The sequence below is a fragment of the Anser cygnoides genome, chromosome 24 (assembly GCF_040182565.1).
Source record: "Anser cygnoides isolate HZ-2024a breed goose chromosome 24, Taihu_goose_T2T_genome, whole genome shotgun sequence".
Lineage (NCBI taxonomy): Eukaryota > Metazoa > Chordata > Aves > Anseriformes > Anatidae > Anser > Anser cygnoides.
The window spans coordinates 3770001-3791894 of record NC_089896.1 but is presented as its reverse complement, the minus strand read 5'-3'; the positions used below and the strand labels follow the sequence as shown (position 1 = coordinate 3791894).

Genomic DNA, 21894 nt, shown 5'->3' with positions numbered 1-21894 from the left:
CTGGGGAAATCTCAAGTCAGCTTTACGAGGTGTCACTGTGTACCTGAAGGATATGCTAGATGGAGCACAGTGAGGTCTTCAGGCCACTTGGTGTTATGAGATGTGTTGCTCTGTGGGGCATAAGATGCGAGATTCAGTTGTCTGTACTCTAGAAGGAGGAACAAGTCTGTTTTCCCTGAAATAGCAGGGAGATTCTGGCCTGCCAGTCAGCTGTGTCGTTTCTGTGGTAGAGAGGACTTTTTAGGTATGTTGGGGGTGGAAATAAAGGGGAGGGAGAGGACAAGCTTGTAATTTTAGGTGTCGGTAGTTCTTGAATGAGTGGAAAGTAAGCTGCAGAGAACGTGAAATTGGAATCAAAAGTAGGTATTTCAATTAGTCAGAAGTAATGAAGAGGCTTTTTCCCTTTCAGAAAGAATCGGGGAAATAAATTTAGCCATTGTGCTGTGGTCTTGCTTGTAAGCATCTTTATGGAAACAACTGGCCTTGCAGAATTTATAACCTCTACCACATGCTCGTCTCCAGCTCATAATTTCCTTGAGTGCTATCTAGTGATCTGATAGACGTAACGATTGTAGGCCCTGACTGCGCTCCTTCCCTCTTCCCCCACACTTTTCATATGCACTTACCTTGGGGACGGGCAGGGGAGCAGCATAGGAAGCTCGCAGGCCCCGGCGAGGAGATCGATTTACTTTCTGGTCAGTCATCCTGCTCTTCCAGATCAGTGGGGCGGGCCGGAGCTGAGCCTTGAATCTGTTCTCTGGGGTTTTGTTACCTTGATCTGAAGTATTTCTTGTTGTTTCATCTTCGTGTTTGTTTAACAAATGAGCTCGTATCAGATAGCGAAATGGTGGTTCCCCTGTTGGTATAAAAGAAACCTCGCTGTTTCCAGCACAAACTAACCGGCTCCCTTGTGCTGGTCATGCCAGGACTTGCAACCCTCTCCCGGAGATAGATGAACTCCCCTGCCCCCTCCTTTGGGTACCAGATTGTGTGATTTCAGGCATGGTTTTGTTGTGGTGTGAAAAGAAGGTGTTAGCTGCTGAGTCCTTGTTTGTCAGCAGTACTGACAAACCCATGCTGGCATCGGTGAGGATTGGGCAACCAATCGCAGCTGGAACGGTTATCGTTTCAGGGTCCCTGTGGGCTTCCGCTATCAGGTCACATCCCAAAATAACACTGGGCAGTATTTCAAGTGAAGAAACTCAGGCTTTGGGGCTGCAGCCAGCCTGGAGTGTGAGATTCTGTGTGAAATAGTTGGAATCCCTCCAGCGTTTTTGATCTGCATGGCAGATGAGCAATAAAATGCATAAAAAACACATTGGAAACACGTGAGGAAATTCTCCAGACCCTGACGTTTCCTTCAAGTTGGCAGAGTTACTGCTGTTGAGCCTCACCTCCTGTCTCGGCTCGATTGGCTGCGCTCGCAGGAGGAGGGAAGAGGAGAGCCCTTCTCGTGGTGCTGCTGCGTCTTTCCAGGTCTCTTCCTGATGCTCTGCGGGAGGCAAATAAAACCTCGCTGGCCCTCTCCTCTTTGGACTTGGTCCAGAACCCACTGACAGCAGCAGGTCTCCATTATTGCAACGAGGTTTTCCTTTTTTTCTTTTTTTTCTTTAAGGCTTCTCTGCTGTAACTGTTGTTAAAACAGTCTGCAGAGAGATCGAGAGATTTCCTTTCCCCCAGGTTGTGGTGCACTTGAATAAATGGGATATCAAAGTTGGAGGGTGTCCTTTAGGTCTAGTTAGAAAAACACCGTGTCTTGATGGTTGGCATCCTGAGAAAATAACTTGATAGGTGGAAAACAGCTCCTTACTGATTAGCTGCTTGCACTTAAGCATTCCAGTCTCTGCTTCTCTCCTTCCACTTGCAGGAATCACACTTCTGAGAAACTTAGTGCTGCTGGATAACACACTTAGAAAATGCTGCTGTGCTGCTGGAACATTTCTTTGCTGGGAAATGACTTTATTATCGGGATTCATAAAACTTACAAATCTGTAGAGGTGAAATTCGCTTCGTGAGTTACTTGGCTTATGTGATACTGTCCTGTGTCAATTCATACATGTCCTAACATCCAAGAAAGGTTTACACGTAATTCATTTTTAACTTAAACTGATTATCTGAGTCTGATCCAAAGCCTGCAAGCTAGAAGGCTTACTTCTCATATATGTGAGGTCCGTGATGGTATGTCAGCAATGCAGAGAGGCCCTCGCTTGCATGTCTGAAGCAACCCCGTATTAACCCACTTAATTAAAACTGAATGTTTTTAAATGACTTGCAGTACTTAGGGTAAGCTTTGATGCACAGGCAAGGTCGACGACATCAGCTTCAAAGATTGTTATCTAGTTACTTAGGAGTTAATATTCAAACAGTTTTTAACGCTGCTTCATTTTATGTATCGCAGATATTTTTGGCCTGGTATTGCCAAATCATATCCTCTTATTCCGCCCGGGACATGCATGGATGTCGCTCACACCACGTAGCAGACGGTGACCTCCCCACATCCCGGAGGCAGACTCCTCCTGCCACTTGGAGAAGCGTCTCACTTAGGCTCCTGATAATGGAAGGGAACTTCCACGCTTCACCTTTCATACTTGCCCTGTGCCCGTCCTTTCATGCCCATACGCTGTCTCGGGTGTACATTTGTAATGTACTTTTCTTCTGAGCCTAAAAATCTCTCACTGAAATAGCGATAGTAGCTCTGCCCCTCTGGTCCGAAGGTTTAACTGCTGACCAGCAGAACTGCTGGACTGCATGAGCTTGTGGTGGTGAGGGTTTTAAAGCTGCAGAGGGTTTTGGCCTCCAGCTTCATTTCAGTGATGACAAAAACAGTGTTTGGATGTGTTTGGTGATTTAGCCTAAAAGGACCTTAAAGGAAATGTCAGTAGCTACTAGAAACAATTTTAGGTCACGCTGAATTGACTCGTAGGTGTTCTGATCCTCTCATTGACTAGAGGGGAACCTAGATGTGTATCTTATGCCAGTAGCTGAAGTTAAATCTGATTAATCTCAGTCTTAAATAGGAATTGCAAAGGAGAGAAGAGTGTTCAGCTCTTGATTGTTTGTGTTGGTTGATGCCTTTTAGTGCAAAATGTTGGAAATTCTCTCTTTGCTCCCACTTCAGATAGTGTCTTTAGTGGGATGTGGGGTTTGACAAAGTTTTCCAGGGAAAAAAGAAAAAAAAAAAAAGCTGTGTAAATGAGCAATGCTTCTGGTGTTACATTAGGAAGGTAGTGAAAATTGCAAAACCTCAGAGACACTATTTTTAGGCTTTTTCTGCATTTTTTTTAGCTTTCATTGAAACAAAACAAAGCTTTTTTTTTTTTTTTTCCCCCAGGAAGATAATGCTTCATAAGTAAGCAAATGTACCTCTGAGGCTGTCGTGCAGGAAATTATCTCTCAAACAGAAGCAGTAATGGAAGGGGTGGAAGGGCATACTATGCACTAAGTCCTCCCATCAAGTGACCGGCATTTCCAGCTCAAATGTAGCATTTGCCAGCATTTTGATCCAATTCTGCTGTTAAAATGGACAAGATTGCCCTATTGCAGCAGACAAAGTGGTGCAGCTGATGCCCAGCTCTCCCCTTTGTCTTTCTGAGTGCCGGTCTCTGTCCAACAAGTGTGATGAGGTCGTTGGATATTTCCCAGGTCTTTTTTTATTCCTCCGTAACTCCAGTTTTCCCCTTCCCAAGATGCGAAGTACTGTTCTCCAGCTTAGGTGGTGGGGATGTGCTCTCAGAGCCTTCTCACACCTCACCTGGCAGACAGGTGTTACAGAGCGATAGGGCTCTTGCTTCTGGCAGCTGATAAGTTTGCGGTGTCCTGTGTCTGACTGAGGTCCTTCCACGTTGCACAGAGCTGGGAAAATGTCATCTGAACTGCTGCTAACGAAGGCATCGTCTGGTCAGTGTAAATGAGACCGAGGTGTCCAAGTTATTTTTCAGTCGGCTCAGTCTTTATGGTGTTTTAAATGAGGTTGGCTCTGTTTGTGCTGGTCAGCTGAATTCCGTTCAGGGGAGCTTGATCTAAAACGCCTTCAGGGCTCAGTCTGGAGCTCTTCTGATCCAAGGCTGATTGCTCTGGAAGACTTGCAAAGGGTGGGCAAGGGCCTGGTAAGCTTTGGTCTGCCATTTCTTCACCTGCTGCGATCCTTTGAATCTCTGGCAGAGATCTAATCCCTGGAATAGTTAAAAACAGCCTGCTCATCTTACCCTGTTGCGGACTCATTCATTTACTCCAGGCCAACCCTGAGTAGCCAACGCACCCTAGCATCAGGCAGCCAGGACAGTCATGCACCTTGGATTTGCATGTAATTATCTTGGACGTATCACCATTTCTCAGACCTGCCAACTGAATTTTGGTGCTGTAGCTTTGCAGTCACTGTTGCAGCAACTGGAGATTTCAATTTCCTTAGGCTTTTTGTGCTTCTCTTTTTCAGGGTGAATACATGCAGTAGGAGAGGCATTCTCTAGCCTTGCCTTCAAAAAAAAAAAAAAAAAAAGCTGAACTTTAAAAGCTAGTATTGTAATTGCTAGTTTTTGCTATCTTTGAAGAAAGTGGGAACCCTGAAGAATGTTTTATGATTTTCTTTTAAATCTCTATTTAGTTTGTTTTTATCCATCTCAAGTGAGTAGTTTCCCAGCTCATCTGAGGTTTATGAATTAATTATGGTGAAGCAGAAGTTTTCTGTCGTTCAGAGGCTGAGCCACGTTTCTCTTCCAAGTCATGATCACATGGACCGCCTCCTCTATGTGTATTGTCGATGCATTCTTCAATTTCTTGCCTCTAAACTGAATTAAAAGAAGCAAGTAGGAGAATTAGACGTCTGTTCGGACCATCAGTGAACACTCAGCAAAACAGCTGGGGAGCTGTCAGGTTCAGAGACAGGCAGCAGGATAAGAGACATTCGTCAGTTACCTCGGTCTTCAGCAGCCTTCGTTACTGACAATAACATGAACCGAGTTCATTGATTTCAATTTGTAGTATGCCTAAGGGAGAAATGCAGTCTTTCTTGATGGTATATGAGAGAATAGCCCCACGTCTCTTTATTTTTGGCTGATCTGTTTCTCTGTGTGTTGCAGGACCTGTCTGGTTCAATAGATGATCTACCCATGGGTACAGAAGGAGCCCTGAGTCCTGGAGTAAGCACATCAGGGATTTCCAGCAGCCAAGGAGAGCAGAGTAACCCAGCTCAGTCTCCTTTCTCTCCACATACCTCTCCTCACCTGCCAGGCATTAGAGGACCTTCACCATCCCCTGTTGGATCTCCAGCTAGCGTTGCTCAGTCCCGCTCTGGTCCACTTTCACCTGCTGCAGTACCAGGTAACGCTCCTTGGCACGTGTTGATCTTTGGGTGCAATCGTCTCATGCAGCTAGAGAATGAATTAAAATGGTCAGCTGGTAGAAACTGGCCAGTGTCAGGTTTACATGGCTGTTGAGATCTTTTGATCTCTCTTTTTTTGCTTTAAAACACCTGTAACTTTTAAAGCAAAATGGGTGGGATGGCTGGCAAACCATCAGTGTTATTTTGCAGGGTTGATGTGGCTGATCTTGCTCTTCTTTTTCTTTGCTGCGGCTAACGTACCCTTCTGAAGCTGTTTGTAGTTCTGGCTTTTTAACACTCTTGCATCCTGGATTTTGTGGTGTGCAATTTTTGTGATTAACCACTCTCCTTTTTGTGGTGTAGGCAATCAGATGCCGCCCCGACCGCCTAGTGGCCAATCGGACAGTATCATGCACCCTTCCATGAACCAGTCGAGCATAGCACAAGATCGAGGTGTGTGTCTTGGGTTAAAAGATTTAATTGTACGGATTTGTTTGTATGGCTAGATGCATAACTAAAAATTACCTGGCCTGATGACATGATTTCTGTGGTGAGATAGCATTTAAAGGCTGCACCAGCTTTATCAGCTGCAAGTGTTTAGGTACCTTGCACTAAATTCAACTGTTACTGGTCCTGTGGCCTCTTAATGTTCCATCTGAGCTAGTAATTTGGCTTGGAAGGTGTTTTCTCTGGCTTTTGCAGCTCTTTTCTATGAATGCTAGTTGTCCAGGGTGTTATGACCTTAAGCTTCAAAATGCGGGATGGTCGCAACAATATTGCATGCCTTTTTCTAGTACGAGAATAAGTTTAGCGTGGAGGAAAATGTATGTAAAATTTCAGCTTTCATGGCTGAAAGTATGTAGATGTCACCCAGAGAAAACAAGCAAGCAAACAAAAAAAAAAAACCCTGACAATGACAGAAAGTCCCTAGCATTTGTCAAGTCCTACTGTCTACTCCTGTGATGCCAAGTTTTTTTTTTTTCCTGGTTAAAACGGGAAATTGAATTTGTTATCTTAGCGGATAACATTGGCACCTTAATAATAACTACTGTAAAATCTGTTTAGTCTGTTGCTGGAAGGATTTTGTTAGTGGGTCCTGTGGATTGTTTCCTAAGAACGTGCATGTCCAGTGGCATCTCTGGGTACCGTAATAATTGTCTGCTCCGCTCACTGGGTGACCAGGTTACATGCAGAGGAATCCTCAGATGCCCCAGTACAGCTCACCCCAGCCTGGCTCAGCCTTATCTCCCCGGCAGTCTTCTGGAGGACAGATGCACGCTGGCATGGGGCCATACCAGCAGAACTCCATGGGAAGCTACGGACCCCAGGGGGGGCAGTACGGACCTCAAGGTGAGGCATGGCTGGCTTCTCAAGGTGGGAACTGAGCACAGTGAAAATGAAAGGCCTCTGTCTGTTGTAACATCTTGTCTTTTGATAAATTGTTTTCATTTGTTTCCTAATGCGTGGGTAATGCAAAACAGTACGCTGCTTATGAGCTGGAAGGAACTGTACTTCATGTATCATGTTGAGATTCATGAACTACGTTGCTTTCAGTGCAAGTTGTAATTATAAATGTAGCATCTTTCCCCTGGTTTAAAAAGACGTAGGTAGTATTGTAGATGTAGAAAAGAAGAGACAGTTCTCTTTGGAGAGGAAGAAAAATGAGCATTGTATATTTTGGAAAGGGCTAAGTGAGTTTTTTACATCCTGTCCTGGGCCGTTTAGCTCACTGTGCTTAGTTGAGGTTTGGGAGAGTTTCAGACAGCTTTTGAATAGATGTTGTTACTTAGCTGTGTCAAAACACATTTTATGTGGCTTATATCCAAGTACTTTGACTTTTTGTTGAGGTGTTAACACTCCCCCTCATCTCTGTTAGTGATCTTTAAATATTTGCTGATAGAAGATTTTTATGGTGATTCATAAACTTAACTAGTTGAATGATGTTGTCTTCCCCTCTTTTTATCTCCTTAGGAGGTTATCCCAGGCAGCCAAACTACAATGCTATGTCCAATGCCAACTATCCCAGTCCAGGAATGGGAGGAAGCATGAACCCAATGGGAGCAGGGAGCCAGATGCATGGGCAGACTGGTGTGCCACCATACAGTGGGCTTCCTCCAGGGAGGATGAGCCATGCCACCATGGGGAACAGACCGTACGGACCTAACATGGCGAATATGCCGCCTCAGGTGGGGACAGGAATGTGCCCCCCACCAGGTGGCATGAATCGCAAAGCACAAGAAGCAGCTGCTGCTGCCATGCATGCTGCTGCCAACTCCATCCAGAACAGGTAAGGAATGAAATTTCCCTTTTGTCTCGATGTGTTAAATCCGTTCTCTATGTCATATCTGGATATCAAATGAAAAAAAAACAATGTTGGGGGTATAGTGAACCTATACTTCCTTAAAGATTTAAGGCATTTTCATCTATCTTAACTGTTTTAAAAAAAAAAAAAGGCGTAAAGCCTGAATAAGCAGTGTATTTTAATATGTCGTTAATGATCTGCCTAGGGAACTTTTAATATTCATTGGTGAAATCTGTTTAACTTTGAGATCCCTTAAATTGTTTTGGCTTTCTGGTCTACTTTGTTGCATGAGTGACTTAAAAGATGCTGTGTGTGTGGTAAAGCCCATAAATCTAGCAGACAGCCATCCAGCTGCATTTGTCTGAACCAAGGCATTACTTGTCCAGTGTAATGAACTTCTTCCTTTTAGGGCCTTGATGAGCTGCTGTGGGGAAAGGAGCTGGAATTCAGCACTGAACTTTGCAACTATTTTCTGTGTTGTTTTTTTTTTTTAATTGCACATTTCAGAGCAGTTGTATATGGCCTACCAGAATGTCATGAGAGCCATGAACTTGCTTATAAATTGGGTTTCCCCAACAAAGCTGTTAGATTTAGATGCGTTTGTGGTCTGACTAGGCATTGTGCTCTTTATCCTAAGGTTTTTTTTTTTCCCCACAATCTTCTGTCTGATGTTAGCTACTACTGCTAAGAGCTCAGTTTCTGAACACCAATAAAGGCATCAAAGTCTGTCCGTTTGAATAACGTGTCCGAGGGACAGTTGTATATGAGGTTTTCTGATACATGTACAATAACGCAGCTTGTGTGGATAACAAAAAGGAGAGAAAAGGCATTAAATATGGCTGGGGCACTACACCATCCATCTGTACAAATGTATTCTTACTTAAATGCGCAGGGCTGCAGTATTTGCAGATCGCTTCTTCCTTCTAAAGGTGACTTAACATCTGAAAGTTCAGTTTGAGGATGAAGATTGAGTGAAAATGTTTAGAACTGAAGTCCCTCTTTCAAAATGGGCTGCATCCCCTTTTCTTTTGAGAGTGAGGTTAAGGCTCTAGGAGTAGTTAAGCTTTTGAAGAAGCACCTGATCTTTGGTCTTCTGCTGGAGAAGTGATCTCCTGTTGTAGAAAGCTTCTTCTAGTAAACCTGTTTTGTTAGAAGGCAAGATTTTAACGGTTACTATTTGGAGTAAACGTCTGTTTCTTCTTTGCCTTTTCTAGGCCTCCTGGTTATCCCAACATGAACCAAGGGGGAATGATGGGCACTGGACCTCCTTATGGGCAGGGAATTAACAGCATGGCTGGCATGATAAATCCCCAGGGCCCACCCTATCCGATGGGTGGGAATATGGCCAACAACTCTGCAGGTAAGGCAGTGCTGACTCTTCAGCATTTCACTGACTTCATGGTACTGGATTGAAAATCAGTGTAAAAGATTCTCTTAACTTCCTAGGGATGGCAGCAAGTCCTGAAATGATGGGTCTTGCAGATGTCAAATTAACGCCTGCAACTAAAATGAACAATAAGGCAGATGGGACGCCAAAAGCAGAATCCAAGTCAAAGGTAAAATGCCGCTTTTTTGTTTGTGTGTTTTAATGACACTGTGTGTGTATCTATTAGTGAGTGTGGTTCCTGAGAGAAACTTAATTTGATTTGCCTTCTACCCTGAACAAACTTCTCAATAGCATGGTTGTCCATGTAGTATGTGATCTGGCTGCTACATGTGGCCATGATTCCTAACTAACTGTGAGTGTGGCGATTGAGTGGGATGTCCCCTTCTGGGATGTGTTATCTTTTGGAGAGTGGCATATGCTGGCATCTCCTGTTCTGTTTAAGCAAGCTGGTACGAAGTGCTGTTCTCCCCGTCCCTCTCCAGATGTCTGTCTGTTCCCATTTCGATCCCGGGCCAGTCTTGCTTTTATTAACCAGGAGGAACATGTAATTTTTGTGTTTGATGTAAGGAGGTTCAACATGAATTGCACTTGAGGCATCATGCCCAAAGGGCTGTGCTTGAGCTGTGCCAGTGGTTCCAAGAGGTTCTTCAGGACTTACTTAAAAGGTTCAAACAGTGGAGCATCCCACTTCTGTGATTCATAAACTGTTCAGAAGTGAAGGGGAGTGTCTATTCCTTCCAGGGCTTGTGGGAGCGTTTCCTAGTCCTTTGCGAGTAATCAAGCTCGCTTGCAAAACAACTGGGTAGTTCTAGGAATTATCACCTGTCCCAGTGAAACTGTGAAAGAAGTGTAAACAGACCCGAGTTTGTTTCTGGTGTAGGCTTGGAGTCAGTTATCACCTCTCAGCTGGGAGGTGGCACGCTGAAGTGTGTTGTTTCACAAACAGACTTCTGACTAGTCTTGTATTAAAGCCAGAAGGAGGCAAGCAAGTTCTTCAAGGAGTATTTTTCTTTGCATTACTGCTACCAGTTTCAAAAGAACCACCAAAAAAAAAAAAAAAAAGCCGTTTCTCAGCCCTTACTGTCCTCTGTTGCTACCTCAAGGAAAATACATGCTCTGCAAATTTAACACCTGTAACAGGAGCCTGCATGAAGGTTCAGAGGGTCTCTCCCTTCCGCTCCCGTGTTCTGGTATCTGCCTTTCTGTTTATGGGAAACAAGGGCTTGAACGCTCTTGGGCTAGAAGATGCTGGAAGCTGTAACTAAGGGTTGCTCTGTCTGCATGGCCTGCCCTGTTCAAGAATCGTCTCGTGCTAATGGGCATCCCTCCAGAACATGAAGGACATAGGTAGTGCTCTTGAGTTCAGGAATATCAATTTTACTTCCATTTGTGACATAAACTCCTTCCCAAAAGAGCCAATGTCACGTGTTAGCCCTGTGGCATCCTAATAAACATGCTGGCTGACTTAATGCTCAGGATGGTGCATCAGCATCTGTAATGCCCTTTTTAGAACAAGACTGGCTGCAGCTTCTAACTTTGAAGCTCTCTAATAGGTATCTCAGTTTTTCTGGCCCAGAGAAAATACGTGGGACTTCTGGTAGGAAGTCCTAGTCCTAGACACTAAGACAATGCAGTGGACCAGGTGTGTAGGAACTAGTGTGCGATAGTCACGCTCTGTAGCTGTATTCTTATATTCCATGTTCATGGGATACAGTGCCATATCAGACGGTCTTCCTGGATCCTGATGTGCCAGCCATAGCAAAGCGATACGGGAACTCGCATCGCATCTGGGTAGCTGGAGATTTCCGCGCTTCTGTCAGTAAATGGGGAAGGGAAGAGCGACTGTCTTTGTGGGGGACTCCTTACACACGTTTGTCAAATAGTTGCCTCTAATCTTTTATTTTTCTTTGGGGTGTGTTTGTTTTTACTCCTCTGCTGTCTTCAGCGTCAGTTTATTCTGTCATCTACTGCTTGGGTAAGAGCAGAGGCTAACCGGGGGGTAGTATTCACCATGGCACAGTGCACAGCAATGGGGAATCTCATTTGCAGGTGGCTTAGATGTTTCCTCACATAGGTATGTCTAGTGCAAATGCACCCACAAAGGTTCTCTGAGATAGCTCTGCGTAGTCTTAGAGGCTTGGTTGGTTTCTTCAGCATTCATTAAGCTTTTTAAAGATACATATTCTGTGAATTCCCTGGGTAGCAGCTGGTTTCTTGATACCTTTGTTGAGTAATACTCATCTTTAGACTGACGTTGATCTGAGACAAGTGTGGGTCTAATATTAAGCTATTCTCAGTATAACAGCAGAACCTTGAACCCTTACCCGGCTGGTTTTTGAACCCCCCTTGGATATAAGCTAGCTGGTTTTGTGCTGCTCAGTCCTGATATGTTTCCTTCTCCTAGAAGTCCAGTTCTTCTACTACGACCAATGAGAAGATCACCAAACTCTATGAGCTGGGTGGCGAGCCTGAGAGGAAGATCTGGGTAGATCGTTACCTGGCCTTCACTGAAGAGAAGGCCATGGGCATGACAAACCTCCCAGCGGTAGGCAGAAAACCCTTGGACCTTTACCGGCTCTACATCTCAGTGAAGGAGATTGGAGGACTGACTCAGGTGAGTGTAGAGTGACCAGAGCGGTGACGGTACCTTTGTGCTCAGAGCTTCCCGCTGTCTGGCAGTCACAAGTCAGTAGGCAACAGAGTTTTAAGTTAACTATGTAGCTAGATGTAAACCATGACTTTCAATTTAGCTGTTTCTTTTAATTTTTTTTTAAATAATGCTTATAAAACCCAGGATTCTTTAAGCGAGCCAACTGTCTGCTCTCCCATTGTCTGGTTAAGAACAGTCTGTGGTGAGATTCAAGAGTTTTTTTTCTTAGCTTTGTCCATTGCAAAGATTGGTGACGCTGTCTTTGTCTTTGCATCTGGCTGTTAACTGACCTCGCGGCTAATTTGATTTGCTGCTTGCTGTTATCCCTCCCTATTTGAAAAGTTTTCTGTAGGTGAGGAAGAGAGCGTACTAGTTTTTGGTTTTGAACACAACTGTATCTGCTCTGCTTAGCCCTTACTGAATCCTTTGTTTTAGATGACAAGTGATGATTTCTCCCCAGAAAAATCCTTGGAAGAGCTGTAGCTGGGATTTTGAGTTTAGAGCCTATTGTTTGGTTCTGCAGGTCAACAAAAACAAGAAATGGCGCGAGTTAGCCACAAATCTCAATGTGGGCACGTCCAGCAGTGCAGCTAGTTCTCTGAAGAAGCAGTACATCCAGTGTCTCTATGCCTTTGAGTGCAAGATCGAGCGAGGTGAAGACCCCCCTCCAGATATCTTTGCAGCTGCCGATTCAAAGAAGTCTCAGACTAAGATACAGCCTCCTTCTCCAGGTGAGTTTGGACTCTGGTTTAAGGTGTGAAATGAGTGTTTGAACCAGATCTCTAGAACTGCATGCCTGACTCCTCGTGCTGTGGGTCAGACTGGTTCCAAATTTCCACAAAGCCCCCATGTCTGTTTCTAATTGGATGTTCTGTGGATGTGCAGATTAAATACTTTTGTGATGTGGGAGCTAATGATAGTGGGAATAAGTCAAGCCTGTTGGGATAGTTTCGTTTTGTGTCTCCCACCTCTGTAGCTAAGCTTAAGAAGAAGAAAAACATACATACATACATATACATCTAAACTTACCAGTCCATCACAGCCTTTAAAGAATCTAAAGGAGAGAGAAGTCTGGAGTCAGATCTTCAAGGTGTTCTCTGCTTACTCTAACAGCATCCCTTGTTGTTACTGCTTAGCTTTGGGAACTTCTAGAAAAAGTTGTGCTTGTTTTGACTATGTGAGCTCTACCTTCTGGGAGTAAATGGTTGGTGTGGGTGTGCACTCATCTTCCTCATGAATTACTTCTTTCTGTCTTTAGCAGGAGACAGTGAGGACTTTCAGAGGCTTTGTGACCAGAGAGCTTTGTAAGCTTGTTATGAGTTAAATGCTCTAGAATTTAAGCCCTTTAAAAAGAACTTCTAAAAAGTTAATAATTCATTAATCCCTATGCTGTTGTTTAAATCTGATGGGGTGCTCCAGTTTCTGAATATTTAGCATACTGTTCAATTCAAATTAAAAAAAAAAGGCTGGGCTAGCAGTGCATGCTGTACTCTTTAGTCTTTGGAAAGTCTGATCATTTGTCTCATTTGCATTGAGATCGTTGCTTGAATTGCTGCTGAACTTGCCAACCACTTATGCTTCAGTTTTCCAGCTTGTCTTATAAGTAAAACTCTCAGATGCCTTTTCTGGTCAGGAGCTTGTTCATGTAGGTGAAATAAAAACTTGGATGCTTTGAAGTTCCTGTAATGTTTGCAAAAAAAAAAAAAAAAAAAAAGCCTTTTTGGTGCTGAAGCTTGGCATCATCTTTGTCTAGCTCTTGAGGAGAGGAATAATGAACCCTTTTTTGATTGTACTGCAGTTGTCTCTCAGCCTTGTTAAGCCCTTGATTGAAAGTGTGCCTGTCCAAATACACTGTTAACAGCTGTATCTATCCTCTCAGTTACAGAGTTTTTCTTAAAAATAATAATAATAATGTCTTTCTACCAGTCAGGAAACCTGTCCCAGTGTAGATTCAGTCTTGGTGTATTCTGTAAGATAAAATTACTTCTGTGTCATTAGACTAAACTTCTGTCTAAAGTGGTGTCTGAGTTCCACTTAAACTAGAACACGAATCCCTCCCCACTTTCTCTCCAAAACCTCTTTCTTTCCCCCTGAGATACTAGGCAGTGGAACAAAGAGGTTAAAAGCATTTGGAGTTTATTTGGAGAGGTCTGAGATGTTTAGGAAGCCACTAAAAACTTCTTCCAGCACTAGGTGCCTGTCAGAATGGATTAGATGGTGCATCCGTTTTATTTATTTATTTATTAGCTAATGTGGTGGTATGTGCAAGTCCTGAGTTTGCCTTCTAGGGCTGTGGTAGAACTGATAATCTTCAGCACATCGGCAGTAGGAATTCACGGGGTTGCTATCCCAAACTCTGCACGTTTGTGCAGCTCCGTTGGCTTACTCCGTTGGCTTGGTTTGATTCCTATGTGAGGACTGTTCTCTATTTCCTTTTTAAACTGCTCTCACCGCTTACCTCAGACTCCTGCAGCTAGGAATATGCAGAAGCAGTACTGGTTGGTTGCAGTGACCCTTTCAGCCTTATCACTTAGCTCCTCTTTCGTTTTCCTTTTCTTCCTTTCTCTTGCCCCCCTGGATTAGCAGGAATGAGGACGTAGGGCACAACTCAAAGCGTTCTCCCATCCTCAGCTCCAGACTTAAGAGCCGTGGAGGAACTTTGAGTCCCGTTGGGCACAGCTGTTACAGCGGTGTCTGAGGCCCTTTGAGCAGCATCTTCCAGACTTGCACGGGCAGAGGAGTCGCCCTTCCTGGAGGACAACTTCCCTGTTTGAAAAATAAGTGGACGGCAGTGGTGCATTCTGGAATCCCATCAGTAGGATGAGGGGCTTCGCCATCCCACACAGACATGGGTGACTCGCTTTCCTTGCAGACTTCATAACCTGTTGTCTTACGCTTTGTTTGCGCCTGTTCTATCAAAAGGAACTTTTCAGAAGTTGGTGAATGGCGGAAGTGACACGGCGTGGCTGTACACAGCCCGCTTGTGGTGGCCGTAGAGGATCTGAAGGCCTTGCGGACCACTGGTCAGGGCAGCGCTCCTAGCGACCGAGCCGCTTTCCATGCAGCCGGCATTCACAACCCTCAGAAAACAAAAGTGTTTACAGAAAGGCCTCTGAAGTGGACTGGGGATTGCCTTGTGGGCACTCAGCATGGGTTTGCCGTGAACCATCTTGGGTTCCCGCTCGCAAACTGCAGCGTGTCCCCGGGGAGGCGTAATCAGTCTGCCGTTGGGTTTTAATTCCCAGAGCATGGAGCTGGCCCGGCTCCAACTGTGTGTAAATTTGTGAGTGGGAGGGACAGCGGGGGGTGGGGACAAACACCAAATGGCAGCGACGCGGGGAATGTCTCGGGGCCTCTTCCTGCCGATGCCAGCATTTGTAAGGCGGCGGCGCGGAGACGAGCAGCGAATTCCTGGGGGAAGCGAGCGGAACTGAACCGCTGCCGCCGAGGGAAGGAGGGCGGCGGGGAGGGCTCATGAATGAAACTCCCCGCTGGGCCTGCCTCTGCCCTTCCTTCTGCCGAGACCTCCCCGGGCTGGGAGGGAGTCGCCGAGAAGGAGGACAGGGTGCCAGGAAGGTGGGGTGTAAACAAACATGCCCTGGACGTGACCTCGGAGGATTTTAATGAATAGCTGAAATGAGTCATCAGCCAGCAGGGCTGAAGCTGAGGGATATCGGGTGCTGGGGATGGTAACTAATGGAAACATTAATTAAGAGTTCAGCTCTTGCCAGCTGCGAGGAGCGTATGAACCTGAGAGCTGCCACTGTCACAGCGAGGCAGGGGCAGAGCAGAGCTCCTGGAGCTCCGGCACAGCTGGATTACGCGCCATGGCCCCAGAGTTTTGATGAAAGCTTACCGGAGCGTAGAGCAACCCGTACGGAGTCGGGGAACTTGCTGGACAGGTTTCGGCATTCAGTGAAAGATCCGGCATCTCCGGCATTCCCTGTTCCAGGAATCCTTGGGAGTGGTGCTTGAATTCACCTGCATGAGCTAACCGCAGTCGAAGGGCAGAGCAGACAGAGGAGCCTTGTTATAGTTACAGTGACTTCAGCAGGAGTCCTGCAGTTCCCATCGCTTGCGAAGACTGTGGTACTTCCAGGAGAGGGCTCAAACCCACCTTCCTCTGGGTAGAAAGAGAATGTGACGGTGATGGGTCAGGGGTTGTCCCCTGGCAAGAAGCAATGCGTTCCCTACCACACGGTGCACTGTAGAGCTTCAGCCTTTGAGGCTAGAGAGCTTGGGCAGCTCAGCACAGTGACACAGTGATGTTGTGGTGTGTAAAAAGGAACGAAGTTAAGTTGTGATACGAATTAACATGTCCTCAGCTTTACATTACTGTACGGGGTTCCTCTGGGAGGTCTGGCCCACTGTGTCCTTGCAAGCATTGAACTCCTTGAACATTTTTGGCCTTGTTTCATCTGTCTCTTTCTTCAAGGACTATTCACTGTCTGTTCTAGAGGCTGTTATTCTGGGAGGTTCTGGGTTACATCTGTAGGGTGCAAAGCTGCTCACACCACATTTCTGTTCTTGCAGCGGGTTCAGGCTCGATGCAGGGGCCTCAGACACCTCAGTCCACCAGCAGCTCCATGGCAGAAGGAGGAGACTTGAAGCCACCAACTCCAGCATCTACGCCACACAGTCAGATGCCGCCTTTGCCAGGCATCAGGTACAAAACCATCACACCCTCTTGCACCATGCTGGACATAAGCTGTGACCGTGAGGTTGCTTCAGCGTCACTACCACAGATGGCTGGAGCCTTAAGTACCTGTTTTGATGGGGCTCCTTGGCTTTGCTCTTTGTTAATGGCTCACAGCAACAGTGTTGTCTCTGTGTGTGAATAATCATTGCCTTTGAGACTGGGGCTGAGAATAGTATTGTAGAAGGGCAGATCTTCATGCCTCTGTTGGAGGAGCATGACCACAGATCTTCTAGGGGATCCAGCAACTGAGAGGGAATGTGTGGGGAGAAGAATCTCGAAGTGCTGTGGATCTCTATAGTCCTGTGTTTCTGATGTGTGTTTTATTTATTTATTTATTTTTTAAATCAGGAGTAACTCGGTGGGCCTTCAGGATGCCTTTACAGATGGCAGTGATCCCACGTTCCAGAAGCGGAACTCCATGACTCCAAATCCAGGGTACCAGCCCAGCATGAATACCTCCGACATGATGGGTCGCATGTCTTATGAGCCAAATAAAGATCCTTACAGCAGTATGAGGAAAGGTGAGGAAGTCCACGTGTGCTACTCTCCCTTTTCTCCACGAGCACTAATGATGTCTGAATCTGGCTGAATGCTGGAATGTGCTGTAGGAGCCTTCTGCTTGCCCTTCTTCCACAAAAGAAGGGATATGTGTCTCTGTTGCAGAGATTGACACGTTTATCGATCCTTCTCTCAATCTTTCAGCTCCAGGAAGCGATCCCTTCATGTCCTCAGGGCAGGGCCCCAACAGTGGTATGGGTGACCCTTACAATCGTGCTGCAGGTCCAGGAATGGGTAACATGGCCATGGGACAGCGGCCACACTATCCCTACGGAGGTCCTTACGACAGAGTGAGGTGGGTACTTGAACCCACGGAAACCCTGACTTGCTTGACTCACGTGAAATGATTACTTCGTAATTGCTACTGTGGCTTTTCTGACCATCCTTTTCCAATTGAGGTGAATCTAAGCGGACGCATGGTTTTCTTCTGTTTGTTTCCATGTAGGACGGAGCCTGGCATGGGACCTGAGGGCAACTTAGCAGCCGGAACTCCGCAGCCAAACATCATGCCTTCCACCCCAGAATCGGGGATGTACTCTCCCAGCCGCTACCCGCAGCAGCAACAGCAGCAGCAAAGGTGTGTGGGGGGTGTTGCCACAAACAGCTCTTCCCAGTTCAAGAGCTCTGAGACTGTGAAAGTGAAGCGTGTATCTGATGAGAAAAATAATGCATCTGTTTCTTCTCCAGACATGATTCCTATGGCAATCAATTCTCCACTCAAGGCACATCCTCGGGCAGCCCCTTCCCTAGCCAGCAAACTACCATGTATCAACAGCAACAGCAGGTAGGTTACCAGAAAGGATCAGAACGGGGAGTTTTATGTGTGCAAAGTGGATAAAAGGAGGGTGATGAAAACTCTTCGCTGTCTGCTTTATGAATGTGTAGGAGTTGGACAGAATTAAGAACTTTGTACAGGAGGCTTTCTTGCCAGTTTCCGAATAAGTTAAAGAAGTTTTAATTAGCGTTTCTAGTGTTGCGTTAGGGAAACAGAATGTTCTGAGAATACAGCTTGTGTAGTTCATAGATGTGCATGCTCTAGTCAGGGAACAGGAGATCGGGAAGCTTTACTGGGCTTTTCTGCTCCTCTAGAAGTGTCTGAATCCCATCCTGTTTCTGTAACGCTTTTTGGTACAAGTGATGAAATGAACTTTATTGGAATAGATCTTCCATCGTTCTGGGCAACCATTTCAGGTGGATCATTCTGTACAACCCAGGATTTTTTTCTCTACTTTACTGAGCCTTGCAGTTAAAGGCTCCAGGCCTGCCTGCACACCTGCAGCGCCCCACTGCTTTTTACTTGTTTTTCTCAAAACTGTCAACTTTCTTTCAGGGCAGAGTTTGAATGAATGTGTATCTGTTTCCTTAATCCTTATATATGACTTGCTGTTGGTATCAGTGCCAAGACCCATGATGTTTTCATGATAATTTTGGGCCCTCTAGTTTAGGAGAGTATAGAGAGGGCACTTGCAGAGCTGTGCTAAGAATAATTCCAACTGCTCTGCAGTTTGGCTCTACAATCAGAGCCACGGGGCTGTGAGCCAAGAGTTCGAGTTACTCTGGTACTTGTCATCTTTGAAGACCTAGAGCTCCATCTGAAGCCAGTCATGACAGTAGAGCTTCTGAGTTGACTGTTTAACAGAGCACAGATCCTTGGAGGCAAGAGAGATCTTGGATTTTAATTTTGTCTCAGCGATTGACTGTTTTCTCCTCTTGCACTTAAAAGAAGTAGGGGGGAGAACAGTTCTTGCTCCTTTCAGTGACGTGTTTTGAAATCTACAGGAAAGGAAGAAGCAGGAAGTACAACAGTTTTTAACGTATCTTGTTTGATACTTCAGCAGAATCCTGTTTTCTAAGAAATGGAGGGTCTGATAAAATTCCTGGACTTGAAAGGATACAAATACCTGTACACAGTATGGTTTGTGGTGAACGTATGGTAGAGCTGAGTCTTTTCTACAGGAAAGCCCTTTCTGTGGGCAGATTTCTGCCCCCAAGGCATCCTTGTAGAACCCACAAGGAAACTACGCAGCCAGCCACAAGGAATTGGTCTTGGCTTGTAAAACTGAAAGACTGATCCAACTCGCACTGGATATGGCTAACTAGCTACAGGACAAGTCTTGCCCTCGTACAGGCGATGCTGTGGAGCAGGTCTTCTGGCTCTGAACATTTCTACCCACTGAGTTCGGGTTGCTTGTTTCTAACTAGATAATCTCACGTTGTTGATGCCTTTTATTTGCCATCTAGAATTACAAGCGACCGATGGATGGCAGCTACGGCCCGCCTGCCAAGCGGCACGAAGGGGAGATGTACAACGTCCCGTACAGCGCCGGGCAGGGGCAGACGCAGCAGCAGCTGCCTCCAGCACAGACCCAGCAGCCGAGCCAGCAGCAAACTGCGCAGCCGTCTCCCCAGCAGGACTTGTATAACCAGTATGGGAGTACATACCCTGCTGCTGACCGCCGATCTGCCGGAGGGCCACAGAACCAGTTCCCATTCCAATTTGGCAGAGACAGGGTCTCGGCTCCCCCGGGCTCCAATGCTCAGCAAAACATGCCTCCTCAGATGATGGGTGGCCCCATACAGTCTGCTCCAGAGGGCCCCCAGCAAGGCGCCATGTGGCAAGGGCGCAACGAAATAGGGTACAGCTATCCAAATCGGCAGAGCACCGGCTCTGCTCCCCAGGGGCCTGCTTATCACGGAGTGACTCGAACAGATGAAATTCTGCATTCAGAACAGAGGGTGAACCACGAGGGACCGTGGTCTTCCCACGGGAACCGGCAACCTCCTTATGGTCCCTCTGCCCCCGTGCCGCCAATGACTAGGCCCCCTCAGTCTAACTACCAGACCCCTCCTAGCATGCAGAATCACATTCCTCAGGTATCCAGCCCAGCACCTCTGCCCAGACCTCTGGAGAATCGCACTTCTCCCAGTAAATCTCCATTCCTGCACTCGGGGATGAAAATGCAGAAGGCAGGACCACCAGTCCCAGCCTCGCATATAACACCAGCAGCTGTACAGCCTCCCATGATACGACGAGACATCACCTTCCCTCCGGGATCAGTAGAAGCTACGCAACCTGTATTGAAGCAAAGGAGGCGGCTGACAGCAAAAGATATTGGTAAGAGGAAACTCCTGCTTTTCTGCTTATGCCCATCAAAGGATGGGTGCTGCCCATCCATATACTCTCTGGTATAGCACTGCCAAACGGTAGGGCTCTGCTGGCTTTGTACGGGGTGTGCATTGCGAGTTAGTTGTGTTATCAGACATAATGTTTGTGTTCAGCATTGTCTGCAGAGAGGTTGCTTTTGCATACAGTCTGTACAACATCTTAAGCAGGCTCTGCTCTTCATGGGACCAGAAAGCAGTATCAAGTATCTCCTTTTTGTTTTTAAACTCCAGGAGCTGGAAGTATCGTGTGTTTATGTTACAGGAACTCCTGAAGCCTGGAGAGTGATGATGTCTCTGAAGTCCGGGCTGCTAGCTGAAAGTACGTGGGCCTTAGATACCATAAACATCCTGCTCTATGATGACAACAGCATAATGACCTTCAACCTCAGCCAGGTGGGTGCAGATGCTCTCTGATGCAGGTCTTTGAAGTGCTAATTTGGTACAGTTTTCTGTCAATGAGATAGCAAAAAGCAGCTCCTGCCCTCGTAGGACCAGACTCCCAGGTGTCCTTCTACCTGTGGAGGTCTGAAGAGTGCACCAGGTCCGGGAAGCTGTGTGCTGATTACTCACTGGCCTGTGTATTTACATTTTGTTGGCGTGCAAGTGCGTGCTGTCTCCTCTCTGGTGAGACGCATTGCCTCTAACACAGAGGGGAATATTCCTCTAAAACAGAAAGGGGAAAGGTGGGGAGGCCAAAATGGGCTTTGTAGCGAGGTCACTATGAAGGGCTGGAGGTTGTATGTTCTGTCGTTGATGGCTTTTCCCTCCAGCTCTGTCTTTCCCCCTGGGTCAGTGCGCAGCAAGGCCTGGGTGCCAGTCCAGAGGGACCAGCCTGTCTGTTAGTTTCCACATTGCCTACGTGGCTGTCGTAGAAACCATTCCACAGTCCCCTAAAGGCTGTTTAGCTTAGCATTGCCCTTCTCCTTCCTGTGTTTTAACCAGAGAGGAAAGGGAACCAAGAGCCCACATATGTTTGCACAGGTATGTGTGTGTGGAGTTGGGCGGGTTGGGTACTGACAGTCAGTGTCTGTTTTCACATTGCTCTTTTCTCAGAGGATGGAAAGCTCTCTATTGCAAACAGTTTACTTGCCAGCATGAAAAGATCCCGTTAATTAACAGCGCTGCTTAAATTCTTTGCCCTTTATGCACTGCTTTCCCAGTTGCTCATATTGGCCTAAGTTGTTTTCTGATCACTGTTCCCTTCCTTCCTTCCCCTCCTGTTTTTCTCCTCCCTCGTAGCTGCCAGGCTTGCTGGAACTCTTGGTGGAGTATTTCCGGCGCTGCCTGATCGAGATCTTTGGAATCCTGAAGGAATACGAGGTGGGAGACCCGGGTCAAAGAACACTATTAGATCCCGAAAGGTTCTGCAGATCTTCATCTTCCTCTCATGAAGAAGGGGAGGAGGATGACGAACCACAGAGCGTGAACTGTGAGGAGGAGGAAGAGGATGAGGAAGAGGAGGAGGCTGCATTTTCAGGCAAGGACAAAGTACCTCTAGAGAGCAGCGAGGAGAAACTAGTTAGTAAATTTGACAAGCTTCCAGTCAGGGTCGTGCAGAAAAATGACCCGTTTGTGGTAGATTATTCAGACAAGTTGGGGCGAGTGCAGGAGTTCGACAGTGGACTGCTGCACTGGCGGATCGGTGGCGGAGATACCACCGAGCACATTCAGACCCACTTTGAGAGCAAGATGGAGCTACCTTTGACTCACAAACGAGCTTCCTGCAACTCTGTCTTGAGGAAACGTTCAGCAGCTGAGAGCAATCTGAGCACTAGGGAAGGAGAGACCCTTCCATCTGACAGCTCCTCGGAGAAGA

At 46.4% G+C, this 21894-nt stretch overlaps 1 protein-coding gene across 4 annotated transcripts in view; it reads left to right on the top strand.

The window, feature by feature from the left end:
- The window catches only part of ARID1A (AT-rich interaction domain 1A), a 63203-nt gene that overhangs the window by 38937 nt on the left and 2372 nt on the right, over positions 1-21894 (top strand). For 3 of the 4 annotated variants that reach the window (XM_066982597.1, XM_066982598.1, XM_066982595.1), the window contains 16 exons: positions 5076-5316; positions 5681-5770; positions 6500-6667; positions 7289-7604; positions 8834-8979; positions 9066-9175; positions 11411-11620; positions 12180-12387; positions 16190-16322; positions 16704-16876; positions 17058-17208; positions 17359-17490; positions 17601-17697; positions 19155-20028; positions 20341-20471; positions 21318-21894. The exon at positions 21318-21894 is cut by the window's right edge and continues 2372 nt beyond it. In XM_066982597.1, coding sequence (XP_066838698.1) covers positions 5076-5316; positions 5681-5770; positions 6500-6667; positions 7289-7604; positions 8834-8979; positions 9066-9175; positions 11411-11620; positions 12180-12387; positions 16190-16322; positions 16704-16876; positions 17058-17208; positions 17359-17490; positions 17601-17697; positions 19155-20028; positions 20341-20471; positions 21318-21894 — 3757 coding nt within the window. The remainder of the gene's footprint in view (positions 1-5075; positions 5317-5680; positions 5771-6499; positions 6668-7288; positions 7605-8833; positions 8980-9065; positions 9176-11410; positions 11621-12179; positions 12388-16189; positions 16323-16703; positions 16877-17057; positions 17209-17358; positions 17491-17600; positions 17698-19154; positions 20029-20340; positions 20472-21317) is intronic. The other variant, XM_066982596.1, reaches the window with a different exon arrangement.